At 58.6% G+C, this 25244-nt stretch overlaps 10 protein-coding genes across 11 annotated transcripts; 4 read left to right on the top strand and 6 right to left on the bottom strand.

Moving 5' to 3' along the window:
* Positions 1-365: 365 nt before the first annotated feature.
* hpcH_1 (4-hydroxy-2-oxo-heptane-1,7-dioate aldolase) lies at positions 366-1255 on the top strand (the record flags this gene model as incomplete). The annotated part of the gene is made up of 3 exons (XM_062773204.1): positions 366-572; positions 613-741; positions 791-1255. The coding sequence occupies 3 exons, from the start codon at positions 366-368 to the stop codon at positions 1253-1255; spliced, it is 801 nt and encodes a 266-aa protein (XP_062629188.1).
* Positions 1256-2572: 1317 nt separating this feature from the next.
* On the top strand, positions 2573-5221 carry OPT3 (Oligopeptide transporter 3; the record flags this gene model as incomplete). Its single annotated transcript, XM_062773205.1, has 7 exons — positions 2573-2887; positions 2921-3185; positions 3294-3988; positions 4027-4287; positions 4325-4502; positions 4543-4832; positions 4877-5221. The coding sequence occupies 7 exons, from the start codon at positions 2573-2575 to the stop codon at positions 5219-5221; spliced, it is 2349 nt and encodes a 782-aa protein (XP_062629189.1).
* Positions 5222-5423: 202 nt separating this feature from the next.
* YUC8_0 (putative indole-3-pyruvate monooxygenase YUCCA8) lies at positions 5424-7440 on the bottom strand (the record flags this gene model as incomplete). Its single annotated transcript, XM_062773206.1, has 2 exons — positions 7080-7440; positions 5424-7045 (listed from the first exon to the last, which is right to left on the bottom strand). Exons 1-2 carry the CDS (start codon positions 7396-7398, stop codon positions 5424-5426), a joined length of 1941 nt encoding a protein of 646 aa, XP_062629190.1. The 5' UTR covers positions 7399-7440.
* Positions 7441-7682: 242 nt separating this feature from the next.
* On the top strand, positions 7683-8873 carry Hsd17b10 (3-hydroxyacyl-CoA dehydrogenase type-2). The gene is made up of 3 exons (XM_062773207.1): positions 7683-7933; positions 7968-8593; positions 8631-8873. The coding sequence occupies exons 1-3, from the start codon at positions 7915-7917 to the stop codon at positions 8832-8834; spliced, it is 849 nt and encodes a 282-aa protein (XP_062629191.1). The 5' UTR covers positions 7683-7914; the 3' UTR covers positions 8835-8873.
* Positions 8874-9847: 974 nt separating this feature from the next.
* prlL_6 (MFS transporter prlL) lies at positions 9848-11647 on the bottom strand (the record flags this gene model as incomplete). Its single annotated transcript, XM_062773208.1, has 6 exons — positions 9848-10317; positions 10357-10632; positions 10671-10866; positions 10908-11146; positions 11191-11390; positions 11421-11647. The coding sequence occupies 6 exons, from the start codon at positions 11645-11647 to the stop codon at positions 9848-9850; spliced, it is 1608 nt and encodes a 535-aa protein (XP_062629192.1).
* A 976-nt stretch (positions 11648-12623) lies between these two features.
* YFL054C (uncharacterized protein) lies at positions 12624-13899 on the bottom strand (the record flags this gene model as incomplete). The annotated part of the gene is made up of 3 exons (XM_062773209.1): positions 12624-13314; positions 13352-13667; positions 13722-13899. 3 exons carry the CDS (start codon positions 13897-13899, stop codon positions 12624-12626), a joined length of 1185 nt encoding a protein of 394 aa, XP_062629193.1.
* Positions 13900-15764: 1865 nt separating this feature from the next.
* glpK_0 (Glycerol kinase) lies at positions 15765-17549 on the top strand (the record flags this gene model as incomplete). The annotated part of the gene is made up of 4 exons (XM_062773210.1): positions 15765-16074; positions 16114-16207; positions 16246-17114; positions 17218-17549. 4 exons carry the CDS (start codon positions 15765-15767, stop codon positions 17547-17549), a joined length of 1605 nt encoding a protein of 534 aa, XP_062629194.1.
* A 1214-nt stretch (positions 17550-18763) lies between these two features.
* On the bottom strand, positions 18764-19187 carry LOC62_05G006688 (uncharacterized protein; the record flags this gene model as incomplete). The annotated part of the gene is made up of 2 exons (XM_062773211.1): positions 18764-18994; positions 19035-19187. The coding sequence occupies 2 exons, from the start codon at positions 19185-19187 to the stop codon at positions 18764-18766; spliced, it is 384 nt and encodes a 127-aa protein (XP_062629195.1).
* A 778-nt stretch (positions 19188-19965) lies between these two features.
* Positions 19966-21334, bottom strand: ARI1_1 (the record flags this gene model as incomplete). Of its 2 annotated transcripts, none has more annotated exons than XM_062773212.1 (7): positions 21123-21334; positions 20737-21087; positions 20603-20691; positions 20498-20555; positions 20374-20457; positions 20240-20337; positions 19966-20201 (listed from the first exon to the last, which is right to left on the bottom strand). In XM_062773212.1, exons 1-2 carry the CDS (start codon positions 21318-21320, stop codon positions 20827-20829), a joined length of 459 nt encoding a protein of 152 aa, XP_062629197.1. In that variant the 5' UTR covers positions 21321-21334. The 2 variants fall into 2 exon arrangements, with proteins under 2 accessions (XP_062629197.1, XP_062629196.1); XM_062773213.1 differs by having other exon boundaries at positions 20022-20178; positions 20262-20337.
* Positions 21335-21623: 289 nt separating this feature from the next.
* priB_10 (Protein priB) lies at positions 21624-25165 on the bottom strand (the record flags this gene model as incomplete). Its single annotated transcript, XM_062773214.1, has 20 exons — positions 21624-22015; positions 22062-22089; positions 22143-22402; positions 22448-22567; positions 22612-22632; positions 22671-22831; positions 22881-22905; positions 22953-22994; positions 23033-23152; positions 23192-23337; positions 23373-23392; positions 23431-23554; positions 23595-23613; positions 23655-23696; positions 23746-23799; positions 23838-23959; positions 23999-24061; positions 24096-24785; positions 24828-24976; positions 25076-25165. The coding sequence occupies 20 exons, from the start codon at positions 25163-25165 to the stop codon at positions 21915-21917; spliced, it is 2397 nt and encodes a 798-aa protein (XP_062629198.1). The 3' UTR covers positions 21624-21914.
* Positions 25166-25244: the final 79 nt, after the last annotated feature.

Raw genomic sequence — 25244 nt, forward strand, 5'->3', positions numbered from 1 at the left:
GGCCGCTGCGCGTGCAAATGCATTCCCGCTCAAGAGGCAATACAGAACACATCCCTACCATGCTGCCACTGAGGGATCCAAATTCTACGTGCGGAGGCACCGAACTCGGTACCCCGGCCAATTTAAGTGACGGAGGCGCCGCGCCCGCCGCCTCCGATAAGCCGCCGGCAAGTGGGGCCTCCGCGCTTGCTTTGGCATCGACGATGAGCCGTGAATGAGCACTGGTGAGAGAGCTCATAAGTGTGCCCGGGATGCTGTCGTGCACATCGGTCCTCCATCCTCGCTCTCGCAACGTACCGTCATTCCAGCACTTCACACGCACACCCACCACCCCACCAGCACCTCCCACACGACCACCTCCCACCATGACCGTGACCAACAACTCCACTCCCGCTGCCATGGCCAAGCGGACCTACCTCCGCAACGCCCTCAACAAGGGCGAGGCTGGAGTCGGTATGTGGCTCACCCTTCCCGGCTCCGCCCTGGCAAAGACTGTCGCCACCATTCCCGGCTTCAACTGGATCCTCATTGACGCGGAGCACGGCCAAATTGTCGACTCGCACTACTACGACGTGGGTAAACAGTCGGTACACCCGCTGACATCTTGTACAGCTTTGCCAGCACCTCACTGCAGAGCAGATCAGCCCAATCATCCGCATCCCCGGCGACGAGCCTTGGATGATCAAGCGCGCGCTTGATTCTGGTGCCCAAGGTCTGATGACCCCCATGTGCCACAATGCCGTGAGTCACCAACACTGTACGATGTGGCACCATGCTGACACCCCTGCAGGACATCGCCAGGCGCGTTGTTTCGACCAGCAAGTTTGCTCCGGTCGGCACTCGCGGCTGCGGTTCCCCCTTCACGCACCAGATCTTTGGTATCGCCGAAGGCGAGTACGAAGTCACTTGCGACGACAACCTCCTTGTCATCGTCCAGATCGAGTCATCGCAAGGCCTGCTCAACGTCAAGGAAATTGCCGAGGTGCCCGGTGTCGACATCCTGTTCGTGGGCCCATTTGACCTCGCCAAGTCGATGAACATCAAGTTTGGGTCCGAAGAGCACGAGGCTGGGATTGCCAAGGTGCTTGCCGCGACGCACGCCGCTGGGAAGAAGGCAGCCATCTTCTGCATGACCGGTGCGCAGGCCAAGAAGCGCCTCCAGCAGGGCTTTGACATGGTCTCGATTGCTACCGACACCGACTCTATCATCGCCGAGTTCTCTCGCCAGATCGCCGCTGTCCAGGGGACCGAGTAGGTGAGAAGGTGGTTCACGGGGCAAGGGGATGGTGGGGTGGGAGCTGTTGGCAGAGTGCATTGTATGGTAGGCTAGATACGAATCGTCGATGGGGGAGATGTGACGGGAGGCCCAGACGCAGCGTAAACGGCAGAGCCATCACCCGCTCTCGCAGCAACTTGCTGGTGTCGACGTGATGGGACAAGGACCTTCGCGAGTTGTGACCCAGCTCCTGTTCTTTGAGCCCGTTGTCACAGCTCCAGATGCACTGTCCGGTGCCAACCTGCACGTCACCACTGCCACTCCGCATCGCTGCACATACCACCATGACACAGACGACCTGACCGACCTGCGACCTAACCAACGTGCTGGCTTGGCCCTGTCGCCATCGCAGTGGTTAGCCGTACCTAGCTCCGCGCCGGATCTACAGGCCCAGGGTACTCGCCAACCTTCCGTACACACAAGGCACAGTCGGCCTTGTCGGCTCCAACGATGAGCTGTCGAGTGGACCTGACACCGGCGGTGTGTTGCTCGACATGTTGGGCCACGTGATGTCCCCTCGCCGTCGCGCCGCCGCGTCGCCGACATTTTCGGGTACATGGACGCTCGGCAACTGCTTATGTGCAATATCAGCTGCATAGTGGACGGCAAAGAAGACTTGGGTGCCGCGATTAGCAGCAAGCATCACGCCAACCCCACCTGCCCACCCTGAAGCAATGTCATCTTTCGGGAGTCAGACGAGGTTTGTGCGTCGCGATGGCAATTTACCCAATAACGTGCCGCCGAGACTCTCGTCTTGGCACCAACAACACTTTTGACACCACTGTCTACACGCTCACATATCACCAACAGCATCACACAATACAGGATCAATAAGAGGCAATCCAAGGGGCCGGTGGCGGCCCGCGTAGGTGGTCGAGCCAGGAAGTCATTGCCACCTGCAACAGCAGGCCGGCTGCTGCGCGGCAACCCGCGTACACTGACGCCCCTATCTGTCATATCGCTGACAGTCACTAAAGTTTCTACCCATTGATGCCAGGCCGCCGAAGGACGACACAGAGCCCAAGGCCACGCAGAGCCCAAGGCCACGCAGAGCCCAAGGCCACGCAGAGCCCAAGGCCACGCAGAGCCCAAGACCACGCGCAGCGCGTGATCACTGCGCTATCCCGCGTGCGCTGCCAAATGCTGAGGAACTTTGGAAACAATATCAAGGCGAACGGTGATGCCATCACCAACATGGAGGTCTACGCAGCCGCGAGCGCGTCGTGAAACTCTGATGCGCAGAGTTCAAAAGCCCAACGGCGCATAGCCGACTAGTGCTCATCAACCCACCCCATCATGGAGCTAGGCCGCACTGCCGAGGACCGAGTCCCTCCCTTCTCCGTCGCCCAGCCGATGGAGGAGCCAAAAGTCAAGGAAGGACTCCACCCAACCGAGCCCAACGACAAGGAGTCGTACGACGACGTCCCAGTTCTCGACAATGCCAAGCTCATTGACGATGAAACCCACGAAGCGATCATTGTCACTGGCGAGGATGCCGCCAACTTTCTCCTGCCGATCCGCGACGACGGCGACCCGGCCCTCACCTTCCGAAGCCTGTTCCTTGGAACAGGTGTCGCCGCCTTCCAGGCCACCATGAACCAGATCTACAGCGTGGGTGATTTCGCCCCACAACGCTGACCTTAGTTCAAACCCACGTCCGTCACCATCTCCGGCTCCTTCATCGTCCTCATCATCTTCTTCATCGGCCGTTTCTGGGCATATGCTCTGCCCCGCGGCGACCGCCTTCACAAGCGCTGGGTTGAAAAGGGCGGAAGCGGCAGCAAGCCCTTGTGGCTGACGTTGGCCCTTCTCCTCAACCCCGGCGAGTTTGGTCTCAAGGAGCACGCCGTCGCGGCGTTGTGCGCTACCTCGGCGTCAAATGCCACGGCTTCGATTAACGTGTTCACTGGTAAGTAGGAAGAGTGTAGTGTCGGGGGGACGCTGGCGTCGACAAGCGGCCCGTGCGTCGACAAAAGACACCCCACTTCCCACCCGCACCCGCACTGACCCCCTCCAGTCCAGAAACTCTTCTACGACTCGCACCCCGACGCACTCACTGTCATCCTCACCATCCTCTCCACCGGCCTCTTCGGCTACGGTCTCACAGGCCTACTCCGCCCCGTTACAGTCTGGGACGTCGAGGCAGTCTTCTGGACCAACATTCCGGTCGTCAAAACCCTCCAGGCGCTGCACTGGGATGGCCTCAAGACCTCGAAGCCTCTCCGCGTCTTCTGGTACTGCTTCAGCGGCATGGCCGTGTGGCAGGTCTTCCCGGCCTACGTCATGCCCTATCTGAATTCCGTGTCGATCCCCTGTCTGGCCGCGATGCACGCCAAAGGCAACACGGGGAAGATTCTCAACAATATTTTCGGTGGATCACTCAACAACCAAGGTCTGGGGCTGTTCTCGGTGTCATTCGACTGGCAATACATCACTTCCTATTCGACGTCTTTGCCGCTTAAGATGCAGGTAAACTTCCTCCTGGGCCTCATAATTTGTTACTGCGCATACTTGGGTGTCTACTACACCAACAGGTGGGACGCCAAGTCGTTCCCCTTCATGAGCAACACTCTGCGCCGCGCCGATGGCGGCCGCTACGTCCCTACCCAGGTGTTTATCAATGGCCGCCTCGACGAGGCCAAGCTCGCCGAGTACGGTCTCCCCTACCTCTCTGGCAGCTTTGCCTACTCGCTCATGATCGTCAACTCGGCGGTAAGTGGCACCGCCTCGACCGCCTGCTCACTCCCCAGCTTGGAGCCCTTCTCGCCCATGCCCTCTTCTTCTGGAGCGGAGGTATCATCAAGTCGATCAAGAACGCTCGCAAAGGATTCTTCCCAGACCGTCACCACAACGCCATGAAAAAGTACAAGGAGGTCGAGTGGTACTGGTATGTCTCCCTCCTCGTCCTCTCGTTTGTTTTCGGCATCGTTGTCGTGGCCAAGCGCGACGTCGGTCTTCCCATCTGGGGCTACATTCTGGCTCTCGCCATGGGCTCGCTGATTGCCCCGCTGGTAAGTCAGCCCATCACATCCAGTCACTCATGGCCAGAACACCATCCTGTACTCCCGTTTTGGCGATGACATCTCCACCCGTATCGTCATGAAGATGATCGCTGGTTTGGCTATTCCCGGCCGCCCTATCGGCAACCTCTACTTTGGCGCTTGGTCGTACGCTATCGTCGAGCAGGCAGAAAGCCTCTCGAGCGAGCTCAAGATGGGCGAATACCGTAAGCACGGACCTCGCCACTCTGGCTGATCCCTTCCCAGTCAAGATTCCTCCCCGTGTCATGTTCACGACGCAGATTTGGGGAACAGTGTTCGGCGCATTCATCAACTACGTCGTCATGGTTAGCATCACCAACCGCTACGGCGACCTCCTCGCCGACACGAACGGTTCTAGCACATGGAGCGGTGCCAACTACCAGGCCATCAACGCCAACGCCACGACCTGGGCGCTTGCCAAGTACTTGTATGCTTCCGGGGGCCGCTACGTCCAGGTCCCCGCCGCCATTGGGTTTGGCTTCCTGGCCGTCTGTATTCACCGCCTCATCTACGTCGTAAGTCCTTTCCGCCGCACAGTGACACCCACTGACATCAACAGTGGGTCAAGAAGATTGGGCCGATCAACGTCAACGACATCAACCTCCCTCAGCTTCTCTCATACTCTGGCTCGCTTGCCGGTGTCAGCCAGGGCTGTATCCTCCTCTCCCGTCTTATCGTCGGATTCTACACCCAGTTCTACCTCCGCAACTACAAGCCCAAAATCTTCTCCAAGTACTCGTATCTCGTCACCGCTGCTTTCGACGGTGGCTCTCTTGTCGTGCTGTTCATCCTCTCGTTTGCCGTCTTTGGTGCCGGCAACAGCCAGCCTGTCTACTTCCCCGAGTGGTGGGGCAACCTCGAGTGGCCAAAGTACCTCGACCACTGTCCTCAGATCACGTCGTAGGCGCAGCGCGGCGTCCATTCACCACGCTTGGCTTGTTTAAAATCAGCGGCTACGGGTGTAGCTGCGTAGAATCTTTTCAAAACTGGTTAGTATTCGCACTCTGTGTATGCAACACATTTGGCGCGGACTGTCTTCGAGTACGCGGCAATCCATTGACACAATGGAATGTCTACTGGACACGGCGTTTGGCTACTTGTCTTGCCTACTTGACATACCTCACCCCGGCGATACCCTCCAGCATCGCCTTGATACGCAGCGAAACCCGCTTTGAATGATATCGGCCATGCTGCAGGGTCCCCACCATGATCCAGAGATTGTCCACCCCGCAGTGCTTCCACGCCCCGTTCAGCTCGCCCTCGGCATCCATACCCCAGATCTTGTCGCAGCGGTCCGCCACAGCCGAGCCAAGGGTCGCTCGAACCGAGTCGATCGTGTTGCTAAACCCAGTCGCATTGATGACCAAGTCGTAGTGGTGCTCGCGACCCCCGGACAACACGACCGTGTCGCAAGCAAACCGCTCAACGAACCCCTGTTCAACCTTGATGTCGCCGTTGACAATCCGCTTACAAGCACCGGCGTCAAAGTAAAAGCCACCGTTCTTGGTGTAGCCCAGCGTCTGTGTTCCAGTTCCGCGCTGACCGCGCCACGTCTTGAACCCGCGCTTCTCCATTGCCTCAAGCAGGTCGTGGTCCAGCACCTCGAGGTCCTCGGCCAGGCGACGGCCAAGGGGTTCACCGGGGCCAACGGGCATCGAGTAGGCAGCACGGTCGCACTCGTCGAGGTTCGGCCGCCCATCCTTGGGGTCGTACAGACCGATGATCCGTGGCACCGAGTGGGTCAAACTCATGATATACGTCGGAGAGCGCTGGAGGATGGTAACGTCGATGCCACGGCGCGCAAAGTCGTAGGCCGTGTCGAATCCCGAGCTCGAGGTGCCAACCACCAAGACCCGCTTGCCGACCCACTCGCGGCTCGAGTCATGCTCCGTGGAGTGGCGAATAGTGCCGGTGAAAGAGTCTTGGCCAGGCACCACCGGCGACATTGGGACGCCAGCAAGAGATGCGGCCATGACCAAGTGCTTGGGCGTGAGAGTGCGCTTGACGCCGTTGCGATCGAGGCCAATGACCCATGAGCCATCGGCCTCCTGGGTGACGTCCTCGACGGACGACGACGTCCACGCGTACAGCTCCTGCGCCGACGCATACCACTCTAGCCAGTCGCCGAGCTTGGCCGCCGGAGTGTACACGGGCCAGTGCTCGGGGTAGGGCATGTAGGAGAAGTGGTCGGCCCAGTGCGGAAAATGGAGGGACAGGGCCTCGTATCGAGACCTCCAGTTGTCGCCGATGCGCGCGTTGCGCTCGATGATGAGTGCATCGACGCCCAAAGCCTTGAGACGTGCCGCCATCATGAGGCCGTTGTGGCCACCACCGACAATGACGACGTCGGGCTGCCTGTCATCGAAATTGGTGTCCGTTGCGCGCTGCGTGGCCCACGAGACTGGAGCGATCATGTGCCCATCGCGGTTGGGCAGCTCTGGGAACTGGTGGAGCGACTCGATCACTGTGTGCAGCGTCCAGATCTTTGGACCGGCGGGGGTGTTGACAATGTTGGCAACGCCCGAAGCCCCGGCAACGTTGGTGTCGAATGAGAAGTGCACCTTGATCCAGGCAAGGTCGGGGTACGGGCGATCGACTTTGGGGGTGGGAGCGAGGCGCCTGACATTGGACACCGGCACCAAGATGTCCTCTGCGGCCGATGCAATCTTTGCTGCGCCGTTGAATGAGCGATAGTCCCAGGAGACGACAACCTTGTCCTTCCAGACGCCTGCAGTCAGCCAACTGAAAATGGGATTACCCACCATCTTCGATGAACAGGTCCGCGAACATCGACGGCTTGTTAAATGCCGCGGCAAGCTGGGCGATGACCTGGTCCGCGACCGCGACGGCGTCGACATCCAGGGCAAAGTCGCCATTGCGCTGAATTGTTGGTAGCTCGACGTCGTGCTTGAACTCGTACATAAAGTCATTCTTGACTGGCTGGCGCATGGGCCCGTCGCGCACAAGAGTGCTCTTCGGTGCCCCGTTCGGGTGGGTTGCATGGCCATTGGCGACCAGGGCCTTGAGCTGGGCAATCGAGTCTACGGCGCCGTCGCGTTCAACCAGGGCGGTAGGGGACATGATGCGGAAGTGTCAAGGAGGTGATGACGGAGAGGCATTGCGGGCTGGCTGTGGGGGGTGGGGTTATAACTATGCTCCAAGTCCATGACGTTGATGCAAATGATGATGAGATAGGTGCAAGAACAAGGCGAGGTCGAGGTGAGTCGTCGTTTGCTCACGTCGCATCTCCGTCGAGCGGTGTTTGTGCATGCGCGGAGATTGATCGAACTCCGTGACGCGGACATGACCGAATGAACCATCTGCCATCTGCAAACTTGTATCTATCACTCATAACTTACACATCACAGCGACACAGCCCCGATGCGCGGCGGTACGTCCTCCACGTCCCCCTTGGCCGTCCCCGGGCGACGGAGCTCGCACTGTGGTATCCGCCCGACACCACATCCCCGCTCATCGGACCAGGACACCGCCTCCTCTCTTCATCGCGATGACCAGCCCTAAGATGATGCCAGTATATAGTCGCCTGGTCAACTACCAGCAGCCACGTCTGACAACTCTACCATACCCTCAGACACCATGAAGATCGAAGGCAAGGGTGAGTCCATCAACCTGCGCCCCACTGACCCCAGCGTTCATCATCACGGGCGGCTGCGGCTCGATCGGCGGTACAACCGCTCGCATGATCCTCGAGAGGGGCGGCTACGCGGTCGTCTTTGACGTCCTCGACGAGGCTGCTGGAACTGCCAAGGTCAAAACCTATCCTCACCCCGAGAGGGCCCTCTACTTCAAGACCGACATCTCCGACTACGACAGCGTGTCTGCGGCAACGACGGCGGCACTCGCGGCCATTCCAAAGGGGTCGCTCGCCGGCGGAGTCCACTGCGCAGCCATTGCTCCTGGTGCCGACTGGAGCCACCACCTCAAGGACTCGGTTCCGAGGTTCGCCAAGGTCCTCCAAGTCAATGTCTACGGTACCTTTGTGGTCGACGCCTGTATCGCCGATGCCATCAACTCACAGTACCCCGACGACGGACCATTTGCTCCGCGAACCACCGAGGAACGAGGCATCATCATCAACATTGCTTCAGTGGTTGCTCGCCCCGTTCCCGCTCGCTGCATCACGTACGGACCATCCAAGACGGCCGTGTTAGGCATCTCGGCCGGCATGGCCGACTTCCTCGGGCCTTTCGGTATTCGCTGCTGCACCGTGTCTCCGGCGGTGGTCGCCTCGGCAATGATGAGTCCTGACCGCATCGTATGTGCATGGCCACAGCCCAAGCTGACTGTCCTAGCCCTACTTTGAAACCGAGCTCGACGCCGCCACCATCTTCCCGCGCCGTCAGTCGGACCCAGCCGAGGTTGGGCAGGGCATCGTCTTCCTCATTGAAAACTCAATGATGAATGATTTCGAGCTGCGTGTTGACGGCGGATGGAGGAACTCGTCCAACTGGGCTGGTCCTAAAGACCCGCGCGCGAATGCCCTGTCTTTGGAGTAGGTCAATTGTAGCTCGGTATGCATCTGAGGTAGATTCATGGTGATATGCATCCGTTGACATTGGCCGGAGAGGAGGGCCGTTGCAAGGGCATAGACGCCATGTTTGCAAACGGAACTCGGTGCCCACGATCGCCTGCACCCAAGTCGCAGCTCCCACCCTCACGACGAGTCGTTTGCCCCAGCCTCGGATAATCCTCATGGGTGTACATAGTGGACAGGGCTCTTGGCAGCACGGTTACAGTCGGTCCAACTCGGTTACTCGGTTGTAATATATCTCCGATCGCGGAGATAATTGCTTCAACTGGAACAACAACACCCGTCCACCATCCTCGACGCACATCTGATGTCGTGCCAGAGTTTGACATTGCGTGGTCGTGACTGGGATGGCGATGGTGTGCTGACTTGTGCAAGCTAGCGTTATCTACCCCTGAAGGCTTATCCGGCTTATCCATCGTCTACATGTCTCAACACCGAAGTCTAGGACTACTTATGTATGGTTAGATGGGACCGAGGGGTCGACCTTTCTTAGGGTGGGGCAGTGCGGGTGTGGGGGCAATGTCGGCCCCGCACTCCAGATCGCCATGCCAAGTCGCCGATGGCTGCAAAGACCTCCGCCCAGCGGAGGTGAGGGTATACAGGGCTCAAGACAATGGCCGTAAGGCGGGTCAGGATGTTGTCGTGTAGATGAAGACGAGTTCCCTGGCAACTTGCCAAGCCCATGAAAACGCCGTAGTCGGAGAAACACCTGGGCGGGGTGGCTTTTCGCCAGTCAGCGGAGATGTGAGCCCCGCTGGCGGACATTTCTGCTCCACTTGTGAGGAGTCGGCAGTCATCACCACCATCACGGTCACGTTGTGTTGAAGACTTCTAGCCAACGGACTGCAGTGAGACGGTACTCAGTGCCCAAATCTTGATCGGCGCTTGCCACACTGTCCATGCACTGCGATACATGAATGCATCAATGTTTGGCCGCCTATGGCACAGCTTCCCTACTACCCCCAGCGCATCCACCCATTACGATGTCTTCGCAACACCCTTGTCGCCCCACTTGAGCCGAGCAAAGACAACGACAATGGCAATGCAACCACAAAGCACAGTGGTGGTGGCGAACCCTGGAATGTAGCTTGGAGCGTACTTCTTGTCCCAGAGGAACGCACCATACACCGAGGACAGATTACCGATGCCATTCACGAGGGCGATTGAAACAGCCCTCTTCTCGCGGCCGTCAAACTCGGTTACCACCCAAGAGAGGAAGACCGGGACCGCCACCCAGATGCCGGCCGCTCCGAAGCAGAGGAAGGCGTAGCGGACATTGGAGTTCTTGACAGTTGTGATGATGATGAATGAGATTGTTGACAGGATGGCTGCGCCGAGAACCACGAATGCCTTTTGGCGGGTCTTGTCGGCGATGATACCGCCGACGACAGCGACGACAAGCGATACAGCGTAAATTGGAACCGTCATGAACTGAATCATCCGGCCGGCTGGGAGGAATCAGATAAATGCCGGACGCTCTCACTCACAATACCCCAGAGTCTTCATGAGGGTTGGAAAGAAGTACGAGATTGTACCGGCACAGTTGATAAAGTTGTAGGTGAGGACGAACACCCAGGTCTTAGGGTCACGACAGGCAGCCTTGAACGCCTCAAGATGGCCGACATGATCTTCCTCCACGTTGGAGCCAGACTGGAGGCGCCGAATGGCGAGTTCACGCTCCTCCTCCGTGAGCCATTTGGTGTTGGCAGGGTAGTTGGGCAGTACGAAGAAGGCCATGGTGGCAAAGAAGACGGTGATGAGGCCTGTAGTCTTCAGCACGCACTCTTTAACCTTTACTCACCCTCGACAATGAAGAGCCACTTCCATCCTCGGGTTCCCGCTTTGCCTTCCAGACTCTGGATAATCAGGCCAGCGAGGATACCTCCGAAGGCCCCCGACGTCAGAGCGGCTGTCCAAAAGATGGCGACTCTCTTCGAAAGCTCGGCGGGTTTGTACCAACATGACATCAGGAGCATAACTCCGGGGAAGAACCCTGCCTGGCGCATAGTCAGTTGGTGCGTTGTCATCTCAGACTCACCTCAACGAGGCCGAGGACGAAGCGGAAGGCCACCATGCCTCCCAGACTGTTGATTCCCTTGGCCCCAAGCGACATAGCCCCCCAAACAAACATGATGGTGGGGAGGAATACACGAGGTGTGGACCGTGCCAGCATCATGTTGGAGGGCACCTCCCAAAGCAGGTAGCCCACAAAGAAGATGGACAGGACCAGCGAGTAGTCAGAAGAGGTGAGGTGCAGGTCCTCGCCCATGCCACCCGCTAGCAATGTAAGTCAAGTGCATTGGAACCAGGTCGAAACTCACGATACGCATTGCCAATGTTGGTACGGTCGAGGTAGTTGAGGCTGGGGATCAGCGCCAGGTTCGGAGTCTGGCTGGGGGCAGTGTAGATTGATGGATGGGTGGCCGAGCCGAAGCAGGCCTCTCGGCCCGACTCCGCCCTCCTGGATGACTGGTGGCGCCTGCGTTCCGCCGATCTCGAGACCGCCAAACTTCTCTTCACCCTGTGCTGTTCACCTTCCAAGCCGACTTACATGTAACAGATCCACAGCATGGGAAGCATGCGGATGTCAATCTTCCGGACCAGCTTGGCTTCAAGAATCGGATCGACAATGTACTCCTCATCGGCGAGGCCATCGCCCTTGGTCAAACCATTGTCATGCGACACAGTTTCCGCGAGGTTGAGTGGATGGGGAACCTTGTCTTGGCCCTCCTGGGCTGCCGATTGAGAGGCTGTCTGCGGATTCTCGATGCCAGCCATGGTGTTCTGTATCGAGTGGACCGCTGGTGCCATCACAGACTCCTACTTCTTATATGCGTCGCTTGGAGCTCATCCCAATTCGGTCACGGGCCGATCTTTCGGGTCTCGGTGGCTGCTACATCTTCACCAGTAGCCGAAGCCAAGCCCTCTCCAGAAATCATCCCCTAGCAGTGTGCCCCGGCCAACCAGCACCATGGCAGCAGGGATCGGACCGATGCTGCGACGCGGGGGTGGCTTGGCCCGTATCTCATTCCCGTTGGGCAGCGGGTGAGCACGCTGTTGGGGCTTGGAACGGCGGGGTTCCAAGGAGGACGGTGCGCGGGGTGTGGCTAGAGTGGGGTTGGAGTGGGGCTCACTGCTCGACCGACCCTGCATTCCTCTTGGCGCCACCGTCGAGCCGTCAGTGTGGTTCGTCAAACAGACATTTTGGCTCAGTATGCCGTTCAGGATCATTATCTGCCCCACTACAGGGGTAGAGTGCGCATCAGTCCGCAGTTGCAGGGTGTTGACAACGCAGCGGGGTGGTTCCGCGGGGTCGATAAACAGTTGATCCGGGTTAACCCCGCTCAGGAGTCTCGGCATGTGGGTATCCTACGGAGTGCAAGGAACCCGGCCACCCTTGATACCTCAATGTCGCCAGCGTATTCCTGCGGGGCAGTCCGGGAAGCGGCATATGCATGCGGCTTTGTACTACCTGCGACGCCAAACACGTGGTGCATTTGGCCCCCCGCACCATTCCACACCATTGAAGTTGCAGTCGACTCCACCCGGCGGCCCACTGGGGCACCTCTGTACCAAGCAATGGCTTCCGGGGATTGACCTGAGAATGATTCTGTCGTGCAGCGCAAGAACCCGAGTGATCGGGGGTACTAACCCCATGCATGTACGTTTCGGGTGGGATCGGCACTTACTATATACTCTGGCTTATTCTACCATCGTCATTCTGCTCCCTCGGCACCACGCCAAAGGATTCGGCTTAAGCATTTTCCAACTGACGAGGAGACTCCTCAGTGGTGGCCTTCTTCCTACCCCACGCCCAGTTGAGCGGGCTGTCACGACCCGAGTAGATGAAAAAGTCGTAAACAAGGCAGCCGAGCATGCCACCAAAGATGGGAGCAATGATGGGGACGTAGACCCAGTAGGCCTTGCGGTAGGTCCAGATCTTGGAAGGGTAGCCAAAGATGGCGCAAGCGATGCGAGGGCCGAGGTCACGTGCAGGGTTCAGGCAATAGGCGGTCTCGGTGCCAAGAGCGGCACCAATACCAATGATGAGGAACATGACGATGACACCGTTCATTCCAGGTGGGGCGGGGTTGTTGTTGGAGTCGGTGACGGCGCAGATCATGCCGAGGAGGACAGCAGTGGCGAAAAACTCGGAGAAGAAGGAACCGACGTTGGACATATAGGGCTTGGCATCGGTGAAGAAGAGTGTGGCAGTGGAGGTCTCAAGGCCATAGGTACGCCTGTTGTAACCGCCCTCAAACTGGTTGAGGAGAGCGTGGTAGTTGCCTTGGACAAGGCACGAGCCGACACACGCGCCGAGGATTTGGGCAAGAGCATAGCCGGGTACCTTGCGCCAAGGGAACTTTCGGAAGATAGCCATGGAAATGGTGACAGCGGGGTTGAGGTGACCGCCAGAAATGCCGCCACAAGCGTGGATACCAAACCTGTTGATGTCAGTGGCGACCTTGCTGCTCAACTCACATGACACCAATTCCCCAACCGAAAGAAATCGAAAGGTAGCTACCCTGAGTCCAGTTGCTGAGGACAGCCTGACAGTTTACGCCGTTACCAAAGATGAGGAGGATCATCGTGCCGATAAACTCGCCAAAGTACTCGCGGAAGAAGAACCGGAATCGTGCAAGTGGGTTTGGCAGGTAGGTCGGCTCCGAAACAGCCAGTGCACTGGGGCTCTGAGCCCTCTCAACGTGCTTGACCTCCGACTTGGGGTTGATGATAATGCTCGAGTCGGGAGAGGATGGTGGGTAACTGCCGGGGGGAAGCTGGCCCGAAACGACTTCTGAAAACCAGAGTCAGTACGACCGTGTTCTCCGTCGGGCTCGGACACTCTTACCTTTGCCATTGAGCTGGGCAAGCATGTCCGATGTGACGAGAACATACCGCACATTGTCGTGCTGACGAGCACCGGGGCCTACAAGCTCGTGCTCGGATTCTTCGACACCCCCGTCAGGGTGGTGGTGGTCGGAGTGATGAATCTCGCCATGGAGGATATCATGGACGGTGGTGGACATGGTGATGCACTATTGTTGATGCGCGAGAGAACTTTGCGTTTCTGTGGGGGGGCCTATCTACTGTCCCAGCTTGGTACGAGGCGGGGGCATACATAGTCAGACAAGCCCACGCAGTTTATGTAGGCTCCAACTCGTACGCCGAAATGACTGGCGCAGAAAACCTGCCACCCCACCCTCACCCTCCCCTCCTTTCAGCACACGTTGACGGGGATCGCAGGTCGTCACTGCGGGGGGGTCCGGACTCCGTTGCCGCGGGGCATCCAGACTCCGCTGCCGAAATCAAATCCCTGTGCACTCTGTCGCCAAGGACCAACGCCGCTACCGTCACAATTCTCTTGGTAATGAGCTCCAGCCAGGGAGATGAGCACAGCTCCCTAGCGCCGAGATCAAACACAATGTGGGGCACTCCTGTGCCTTCGGGGCCGGCCACCATGAGCAGAGTCGCCGAGGTTCGGCCGCCTGCATTTGACGCGTCGCCCTCCTGTTTCCGCGGACGACAGTCGATTGCACTTCTTACTCTCGCTTATCCGGGTGCTCGCCCCGCCGCTGCCCCCTTCTTTGCCTCGACGACCACAGGCACTTCCCAATCCAAGAATATTTGCACATGCTCTGCGCCTTGTTTCTATCTTTGAAAGAGTTGAACAGATGATATAAAGCACGGTCCCGAGTGGTGTCATCCAAGAGGAGCACATGCCGCAGTGTGTGTGATAATGCCACACTAGCTTACCCTCAAACGCCAAACGCCAAGGTCGCGTCGTGGGCGCTCGCTTAAACCAATCAGGGCCTACAGGGCCTGCGGCGGCGTCTTGCATGCAGCCCGTGGCAACCAGTGCCGCAGTATCACGACAGCCGCGGCAGGCAGACGTTGCACATTCCCAGAGATGGACCACGGGGCGTGCCTGGTGCTAAGCGATTGCAGGAGGGGGACCCACGGCAACACGATATCGGTAAACTTCAAAACCGGCGCCACGGTCAGCAGTCTCACGTATGTAATCAGGATCGGCATAAGAGGCACGCCCCAACGCGCACCCGGAGCCGCGACCAGTCACTTGCATGTCCTCCCTCACCGCTGCTTAGCGCCGACGTATGTTGTATCTGCGCAACATGCAAAGTTGGTCTAGAAGCTCAGCGGAGATACCCTTGCGGCCCCTTCGATAACAGGCACCAGGGCAGGCTCCCGGCGGCAAGACGGCAACCGGGCCCCACATGCCCCTCGGTCCCTGTCGACAAGTCATCGTCCACCTGAAGCCCCTAACGGTGGTCTTTGTGTCGTCTGCGAGGCTTACGGACGTACCGGCCGCCGATGCAACCGGGGTGGCTGTCAAGCTGGCGTCTCGCACGAGCAACATTCCCAACTTGGAGACCGTACATGCGGCCAAGGCATTTGACACCACATGGGTCCTCACCCAGGCGTGGCGTTTTCCGTGGAAGTCCGAACCCATTCTCGGCGGGGAGCTTGCCGATTTGGTCACCCTCTCGTCGTCTAGAGACGTGTCCCCTGATACTGGCAAGCGAGGAGCGAGGCAGCCCACGTCTCACATGACCGACGACTGTCCTCGTCCGACAATCGAGGGCCTTGGCCCCAGCCTCGTGTGCGGGGCGGCGTCTCCACTCTTTGAGCGCGTCACCCCGCTCCTCCACTCATCTGCCTCCCCTGCCGAGAGAGTGTGTCGCCGTTGCCAACGGGGGCTGGGGAATGAATGTCTTGGTCGCAGCACGGCTGCATATCCAGGGCCATGTTCGGTATCCTCGGACGATGAGCAGGCATGGACTTGTCCGTGAGGACCGGCGTTGAGCCCCGGGATACATAACTTTCAAGAGAGGTAGACTGAAGGCATACTCACGCCCATCGCTCTTCCCTCGCCATGACCAAGACCCAGTACCTCCTGTCAGTGGATATTGGCACCACCTCGACGCGTGCCATCGTCTTCAATGAAGCTGCCGACGCCGTCGCCACTCACCAGATCGAGTACGACCAGATCTACCCCCACCCTGGCTGGCATGAGCAGCGTCTCGAGGACCTGATTGGTACCGTTTACACATGCCTCGACGGCGTGGCCGCGGCTATCGTCTCCAAGGGAATCAAACTGGACCAGATCCCCGCCCTCGGCATCACCAACCAGCGCGAGACGACCTGCGTTTGGTCCAAGTCGACTGGCAAGCCCCTTTACAATGGTGAGTATACCTAGTGAGCCTCCTGCTGAATGGTTATAGCCATTGCCTGGCCCGACACCCGCAACACCATCACCGTCAAGCAGCTCGCTCTCAAGTCGGAGAATGGTGTTGACGCCGTCAAGGACAAGACTGGGTGAGGCAGCGAAACCGGCGGGAAGCTAACGCCCCCAGCCTCCCCCTATCTACCTACTTTTCTGGTACCAAGCTGCGTTGGATGCTCGACAATGTCCCCGAAGTCAAGGCGGCACACGATTCCGGCGACCTCCTCTTCGGTACTGTCGAAACCTGGGTTCTCTGGAATCTTACCGGCGGCATCAACGGCGGTGTCCATCTCACTGACGTCACCAACGCTTCTCGCACCATGCTCATGAACCTTCGTACTACGCAGTGGGACAAGGACTGCCTCGAATTCTTTGGCATCGACGCTAGCGCACTCCCCAAGATTGTGTCCAACGCAGAGGTTTACGGCAAGGTCAACCGCGGTGCTTTGGCTGGTTTGCCCATTGCCGGCATCATTGGTGACCAGCAGGCAGCTCTTGTCGGTAACAAGTGCATCGAGGTTGGGTCCGCCAAGAACACGTATGGAACCGGTGCGTTCATGCTCTTCAACACGGGTGAGGAGGTTGTCCCCTCCAACTACGGCCTCCTCACCACTGTGGGCTTCCAGGCCGGTCCCAACGCCAAGCCCATCTACGCGCTTGAGGGATCCATCGCTGTCGCCGGTTCGTCCATCAAGTGGCTACGCGACCAGCTCGAGCTCGTCAAAAGCGCCCCCGAGGTCGACCAGCTCGCCGCCAAGGTCAAGGACACTGGTGGCGTCTACTTTGTGCCTGCATTCTCGGGCCTCTTCGCCCCGTACTGGGACGACACTGCCGCTGGTACCATTGTCGGCATGTCCGCCTACACCAACAAGGCGCACATTTGCCGGGCCACCATCGAGGCTACCTGCTTCCAGACCCGTGCCATTCTCGAGGCCATGGCCAAGGACTCGAAAAAGGAGCTTTCAGTGCTTCGCGTCGACGGTGGTATGACCAACTCGGGTACGTGTGCTTGCCGCGCAGCTGTGGAAAATGGGATCCATTTCAGGGATGTCTCTCAGGCTGCACTCAGGGTGAAAAGAACCGCGCTGACCCTGGCTTGCAGACATCGCCATGCAGATCCAAGCCGATATTCTCGGTATCGATGTCGAGCGTCCGGTCATGCGCGAGTCGACTGCGCTGGGATCGGCTGTCTGCGCCGCCGTCGCCCTTGGCCTTTTCGGCTGGGACTTGTCCAAGCCTGAGACGCTCAAGAATGTCAACATTGCTGGCAAGACCACCTTTTCGGCACAGAACAACGAGGCCGACCGCGCTTGGAGAGTGCGTGGATGGGAGAAGGCCGTGCAGCGTTCGCGCGGATGGAAGGACGACACTCTCCCTCCTCCCCGCGTCGAGGGCGCCTTCGAGGCGGATGAGGTCGTTGTCAACGGCAATTAGGCGGTAAAGAAAGTACACAGCTTTTCAGCTTGTAGTAGTCATCCTCCGGATGTAATGGTAGTACCTTGAGGCCTGGACCACGAAGAGCAATCGCGCACTCGTATCAGTCATGGTGGCTTCGTAACGGTCGCAGACATCAGGTGCCTGTGTGATCGAGCATCGCTACTCCAAAATAGTGATTGGCGTTGTGCGGCGCGTCGTTACTACCCGCGGGATAATCTCACGTGAGCAAAAATGAAGCGCTGCCGGTGTATGCACCAGGGCAAGTGAAATGTTATATCTGGGGCACCCTTCCAACCCTACCGGTGTCTGCGACTGAGTGACAGACCTCCGACCGATGAACAGCCAGTGGTGCCAGGCCTCCGACCGACGCGTACAAACCGCCTCCGACAACGACGCCACCTCGTGTATTGGCGTCGGCTACCTCTCGATCTGTTGCTTTTGAAAAGGCTGATCTACTCGGGTAAAGCGCCAACCTTCCCGGATGTCCACGGGGTATGTCCATAACGCAGGCCAGATGCCGAGTGGGCGCGACTCCCGCCGTCCTGCCTCGAAGTGAACACGGGCTTCGTCGGCAAACCGGCAGATGTGTACAATCGCAAGGCAGAGCAGCTTGGACGCCACTTGTTTGTTGACGGCGACCGAGTTCAGATCCAAGGTGCGAGCGCTAGACTCGGTTTGAACACTCGCGAATGATTTCGCCACCGCATCTCTCGTCAAGGTTGGGAATTTACAGGTTGGGAATCTGGCGGTTGGGAATATCGACAGGTTGGCGACTGGATAGGCCAATCTCGTGCTTCAGTAGGGACCCTCGAGTGGCGGGGGCAGGTGGATGGAGAAAAGATGCCCATGTCTTCTTCCTCCGTGGAAGGTGTGGCATTCTCCTTGGTTCTCAATCGCGGCCTGGCTCCGGCCTGGCCAAAGCAAGTAGCCGCCAAGCTCAGTCCCTGTCATCCACTCAGTCAATCTTTCTCATTTTCGCCAGTCCCGTTACACGAAACCATACCTGCTAACCGGGGAGGACGCTTCAGTCGTGAGACCTGGGCGGCCCGAAGAATCACTCGAATAGTGAGCGTGAGCAAGTCCCCAACAACAGTGGACCGTCAGCTCGGAGAACCCATTCATAGCTAATGGTAAACACCTGTAAGCATCACAAAAGTACCACCGAGTACAAATCCATTGTCCTTGCAACTGTCCGTCTACTAATCCCACGTTTACCACTTGAGGCATGGAATGCAGGGGTAGCGCGACCAAGTACGCTTGAGGCACTTGCACTTGCCGTGCTTGGTGACCTTGACCTTGCAGTAACCGTGGTTGTAGCATGTGGCGATACAGAAGTCGACCGGGCGGGGGCCGAGCCAGAACTTGAGGGTACGCGAGGCAATGTCCTTGGGGATGTCGACCTCGACCTCCTGAGTGGCAGGCTCCTCGTTGGCCATGCTGACCTGTAATTGTCAACATTTGTCCTGCTGCGACACTACTCACAGTAGGGAGCTCCTTGCCCAGCTCTCCAGGAGTGCAGGTCACGAGGTTGTCCTTGCCAACCGAGCAGGTGGAGTTGTGCTGAACGTCGTAGAACGACTGCGCCGAAGCCGAGGCGGCGAGGACGGAGATGAGGGCAACGATGGAGAGCTTCATGATGGTGAGGGAAATGAGTGGAGTTGGTATGGACTGACAGGTGCGAAAAGGCCTACCTTCTTATACATTTTCCCGACTCCAGTTGCGACTGCCACAAAGGGATCGACGCCAAGAGTTGCCTTCTGCGCAGCATCGTTACGCTATGGAGTCCTGACCAGCGTCCCGGATGTGGGCAACCAATGACTTCCAGTTACGGGGGCGGTTGAGACTGCCACCATTGTGTGCTTTGGGATCCTCCCGGCCAAATTCCTTGCCTTGTGAGGCAGATGTGGCAGGAGGCTGCTGCCAGTCCGTCAATTCGCGAGTACCTGATGCCAAGCCAACACCACATGTAACGCTGGAATCAAACTCAGCTCTCTCGACAGAACACCTGGGTTGGATCCACATACCTCCGACCTCCATGACGTTCCCATCAACCCGAGATGCATTGGGACGGCCATACATTGTCTGAAAACAGTAGTCGAGGACTGCCATCCCGTTTCGTGTCACGCCTTCGAGTTGCCCACCACGTTTGTACCTGGGGTCGCAACGTCAGCAACACGTACAATAAAGTTACGGATCCTGATGGCGCGTCCGGCGAAACGGAGATTCAGCACTCTGGATGTGGGCTCGATAACAGTCGGATGGGCCACCATCTACATTGCCGTGGACAGGTATCGCACAGGCACTTCCCACAACAGAGAACCAGAGCCATTGTCGTGCAGGGGATCACTCTTGGCCCAATTAAACGCGTCACCAGGTGACTCCCCCTCGTCGCACCAGTGTCCATGTTTGAAACAGTCTATTCTCACTATCGATCTGACACGGACCTGCGGGCTCCAGCACATCTCTGATTCAGAACGCCGCCATCGTGTCCCTGATTGTCTCCAGCTTGGGCCTGTAGCGGAGCCCAAGCTCCCTCGTGATCTTGGACCCATCGTAAACGATGGCCGTGCTCTGCAGGCTCTGCAAGAACTCGGGCGTTGTGTTGGGCTTGGCGTCGGGGTACTTGCTGGGGAAGTCGGTAACGGCAACCTGTGTGGACGTTAGCTTGGCCCCTCTGCTCGACCTGCCTGTGCATAGTCGTTGAGCCACTGAGGCCCGGCCGAAAGGACGTAGCGATTGCCTGTGGCCTTCTCCTTTGTGAGGGCCAGCACCATACCATGGGCGACTGACTGTCAGCTCATGACACATCAACTGCACGCACCGTCCCGGGGGTCGACAAGGTTGTACACCGACTGCGAGTTGGTGGCTGGTGGGAGGCCCGGTGACAGCAGCCACTTGAGGAAGCCTTGGCGCGTCAGCCTGCTCAAAATGAAGGCACCACCAACCTGCTGAGCCTGAAGGATCGGCACCCTCGGGTGTGTACTGCTGGAATGGGCCCATGATCTAGGGTACGAGTCAGACCCGCAGCAGCCTTCTGCTTCGGGACTCACAACGGTGGGCAAAATCGTGACGCCATCAAAGGCCCGAGGGTCAGACTGGAAGTAGTCCCAGAATGCCTTTTCAGCCAACGTCTTGCTAGCTAGCAACCGTCAGCCTCGGCTTGGCAACTGATAGAGGTAATCACCATGGTACTTGGCAAATCCTGAAGCAGCCGCTCCGTCCCGCTCACAAGCGTCCACGTCCTCCGTGTTCCATACTGTCGGCATCAGCAAGGTTAAGGTGTTGGAGACTTGCATTCCTCCGTCAAGTTGAGCGGGCCGCCACTGACGGGAACTCCAATAGCCGCAATGGACGAGATCTGCACGACGCGACGGACGGCGGGGTTGTGGGTGTGGAGAGACGCGAGGAGCCCAGTCACGCCTTGCACGGCAGGGCCGATGATGTCGGCGGGATCTCCGGGGTATTCAAGGTTGACAGGCGACGCGTTGTGCACTACGGCAGCAACGCTTTGGACTGCAGCATCATAGGCCCCGTCCTGTTGGGTCAGTGACGGTCAAGCGCAGTGATCACCTTTGACATGTCCTCCACTATCGTGAATTCCAGGGGCTGGCCGGGGAACAATGACAGCAGGTACTCTCCCTTTGCCGCCGAGCGGACGGTCCCACGAACGCGAAAGTTGGAGTCAAGGAGGGCCTTGACGAGGTGAGTGCCAAGGTGCCCAGAGGCACCGGTGACGAGAACCAAGGATCCTGGGTCGACTACAGGCATGGTGATGGGAATCGACAATGTGGGCTGCCTGTCTGGCTTCCCATGGCTCCCTCTTTAACATCACTGCCGTTGCATCGAGCGCGGTCTGACGATGCGGGCAAAGCGGGCAACATTACGCAGCATGCATGTGCACGTTGGTGACATTGGGTGCGTGCTCGTTGTTGAATGGGTGATTCCAGTCAGCTTCGGCGACATTGCCAGCAATGTTTATCTAAAAGCTGTCCATGGCCGTCGGTCAAATCGTTGCATCGCTGATTGTTGTGACTGCGGCGAGCCAGCCGCAGCCGCCAAACACGAGGGAGGCTGTTCCCAGGCGGCAGACGGACCTGTCCCGCTCCGACACCCGCCGCTCGATACCTCCGGCTGCCTCTGTCATCGCTGCCGTAAGCGACAACTGAGCGGCTGGTGCATAAGGTTGCGACGTATCCCGTCTCCGCCCATGCATGTTACTGCTTCTAGATACATCTGATGGGGCGGCCGTGTGCACGAGGGAACTAAGCAACAACAACATCACCACAACCCCCATACGGCAAACGCGTGAATGTGTATGCGTGAGGGTCGACTGTGCAGCTACCACGACGCCGTTGTGGTTCATCAAGCTTGCCCCGCGCCTGGGTACCAGGCGCCAGAGATCCACGACTCCAGCTGGGCATCCATTTTGGAGATGCCGTCGAGATCGAGGGGAGTTTGGGCATCTGGGTATCGTTAGACACTGCCGCGGTAAAGGACCACCGCACTCACCGCCCAGCGGGAACCACGCCGCCAGATCCTACGTACGTGTCAGCAGGGGACTTTGACGTTCCGTATGCCGCAACAACTCACGGCCATGCCAAGGACGTCGTCGGTCATCTCGTTGACGCCTCCCATCTGTCCGAGCTGCTCGCCTTGCTCCAAGCCGCCCCACGGGAATTGCATGGGCACAAAGTTGAGAGGCGGCTGCTGCTCCTCCCCGTTTTGCGGTTCTTGCACCGGACGGGGCGGCGCTGGGTCCTCTGGACTTGGGTGGCTGAGGGGTGTGTACGGCAAGATGCCTTGGCGCCGCGATCGCGCCAGCGTCGCCCGTAGCATCTCTACGAACGAGACTGGCATGTGCATCAGCACGAGGTTGACAAGCAAGGTGCACTCACATTCCGGCATTTTGCGGAGGAGCTTGTCAATGTCGAAGCTTACTTGGTGTAGATCGCACACCTCGGGGAAGAGGCTGACCATGCGGATCAGGTAGCGGGCCATGGCAACGACGCCGACGTCTGCACGAGTTAGCTTATGCCCAACTCATGCCGAGCCTACTCACAGAAGAAGTGGTTACCAGTGACTGCAGAGGTTAGCCTGGAGGTTCCAGGTGTGACTCACCAAACTCTGCCGCCCTTTCGGGATGGTCGCTGCCAATCGACGCAACGAGGTAGGCAGCAGCGCGTACGGCCGAACCAAGCCACTGGCGTCGCTCGAGGGACAGCGATGACACTTCGGATGGCTCGCGGACGCCAACGAGCGCAACTGAGTTGGCGTAGATCCTGTTTCCAGTGTCAGTCTCGTAGCAAGCCCGATCCGGCAGCTACCCACGTCGCATATGCCCTGTGTCGGCCCACTGATGTTGTCAGCTCATCCCCATCCGTCTCAAGCCCGGATGCTCACGTTCTTCTACCAGGAAGTGGTCGTCTGGGACGCCGATACGGTCTGTTGCCGGTCAGCTCAGTCATCCAAGGCTGACTCACGATAATGGTCGCACCAGTGCTCGTAGATAGTCCTGATCTGGTGGTTGATCTCGCGCAGCTGATGGTCCACTTCGGCTGGGTCGCGTACCGCGTCGGCATCATATGGCCTCAGGAGCGGCTCTGCAGTGTCAATGCCATACCCAGCTGGCGGCCACTCACCTCGAACTTGAAGCAGCTCGACAGACACCATGAATCGAGCATCCAGGGTCGTGGCCAATGGATGGTCGAGGATAGCTCTGGTCTGCTCGGCCTTGAAATGGGTTGGAGCGGGGAACGGGAGGGGGAGATGGTAGTTTAGCGACATTCTGTCATCAGCATGATCCACCTCGACGAGACGCACTCGTATGTGAGCTTGACGAGCTGATGCGAGTCAGCGACAGTTATTGCAAGCAACTCACGGCCAGCCAAATACGAGCACCGATGATCAGGGGCCGTTGACGCTCTAGGAACTCGGGGGACTTGTTCCAGCTGTCCCGCATCCTCAGTAGATAGGGGATGCACTTGAAGAGACCCATATCCACGCTGGGGGTGGTAAGTTTTAGCTCATCGACGTAGCACTCACGCAATCGTAGTGGCATGGCCTACAACTGTCAGCGTCACCGTCGACACTGGTTTGACTTACAACACAGACGCCACGTCGAGTCACCCCAACAGGTGAGCAGTGCTACGGATTGGTGAGCGGGGTGTGTGACCAACGCAGCCATGGGACTCACTCAAAGCCTGCACTGTCTCGAGTGCCGATACAGGGGAGAACAAGGTAAGTCTAGCTGCGATCGTCAGATCTGCCAAAACCATAGCGACTTACCTAGATGCTCGCAATGCTCCTTGAAGCGCTTGGAGAGCGGCGAGGGAGGCCCCGCCCCTTCCCTAGCCCTTGCGGCAGCCAGGAGAAGGACAGTTAGGAGGAATGGCGAGCGACGACGCAGTCTGGGCAGGTGTCAGCAGCGCTACACATCTCGTACTCACTCGTCCCATGTGTCCTCTCTCGGATCCAAGATGGGCACAAACTGATGCGAAAAGGCAAAGAATCTGGACGTTAGCCGAGCCCGGCACATACACCCACCTGTCAAACAGCTCCTTGCCCTCTGATTCCGAGCAAAGACCCAGCTCGATGGGGTCAGTTCCTTGCCGCATCTTATCTTTGGGGCTGTGTTGACTCCATCCGTCGTCGTCGAGCGCACGACGGCGCTTGGTGCTTCTCAAACTCGAGTTGGGATGGAGCGTGGGGCGGTAGTGCAGGCCTTCGCTCTCATCGATGGCCCCGCCACCCTCATCACGCAGCCGAACTTCCTCCTCGCGGTCGGTCAGACCTCGGAACGCCTCCATGCGCACAGCGGACTCGAGGGGGTCGTCTTCCTCGGAATTCGACCTCGGGGCACGGGACAGCGGCGAGCGGGTCGGAGCTGTGCGATAGTGGTCGCTAGGCGCCCCCATGGTGTCGGAGGGCGTCGAGTTGGCATAGACAACTGAGGGCGTCGACTTGAGATGGTGCGTCGACGTTGCCCAACTTGACTGCCGGGCAATGAGGTTCGAGTTGGACGGCGAGCGCTCTGCGGACTGCCGCTGGTCGTACCGGGGAGAGCTGCCATCTGCACTTTGGCTCCGTGGACCGGTGGGTGCAGGTGCAGGTGCAGGTGCAGGCGCGGCTGGCGCGCTGGTGGACTGCGCCATAGGCATCCGCAGAAGAAACGTCGAGATGTCATCCAGCTTGCGGTTCATGTTGGATACCTGTCCCTCGAGAAGATCAAGGCGGCTGCAGCGTGTCAGTGTCCTGCTTGAAACTTCGCATACGCACGACTTGCTCGTGTCCCCAATGTCCTCGCCAGGGAGTCGCATCCGCACAACCACTGGAGCAAACTTGCACTCGAGCTTCATATTCCGGCACCGCTTACACGGTGGGTTCTCCTTGTCGATACATCGAATCTTCATCTTGCGGCAAGCATCCTGTTGGTGTTGGCGTGGAGCAGAGGTTAATAGATCAGCCAACTCACACATGCACCTGGGGAGAGCCGTCAGCAACTGCGCGGACCGCCATTAGCCGACGACACTCACGATTGACATCCTTGTTATCGGCATTGCCCATGTCGGGCGGAGTGTGACCATGGCCCTCGCTGCGACTTGGGGGCGAGACATGCCGGTCCCCCTGGGGACGATGATGCACCGACATGGCGGCTCAGAGTGTGATTGTCCGAGTCTCCGAGAGCAGAGCTAC

The sequence above is a fragment of the Vanrija pseudolonga genome, chromosome 5 (assembly GCF_020906515.1).
Source record: "Vanrija pseudolonga chromosome 5, complete sequence".
NCBI classification, from domain to species: Eukaryota; Fungi; Basidiomycota; class Tremellomycetes; order Trichosporonales; family Trichosporonaceae; genus Vanrija; species Vanrija pseudolonga.

Excerpts from the sequence above, each read along its gene's own strand:
- Hsd17b10 (XM_062773207.1), top strand. Across the intron at positions 8,594-8,630 it reads TGATGAGTCCTGACCGCATC|CCCTACTTTGAAACCGAGCT; the intron begins GTATGTGCATGG and ends TGACTGTCCTAG.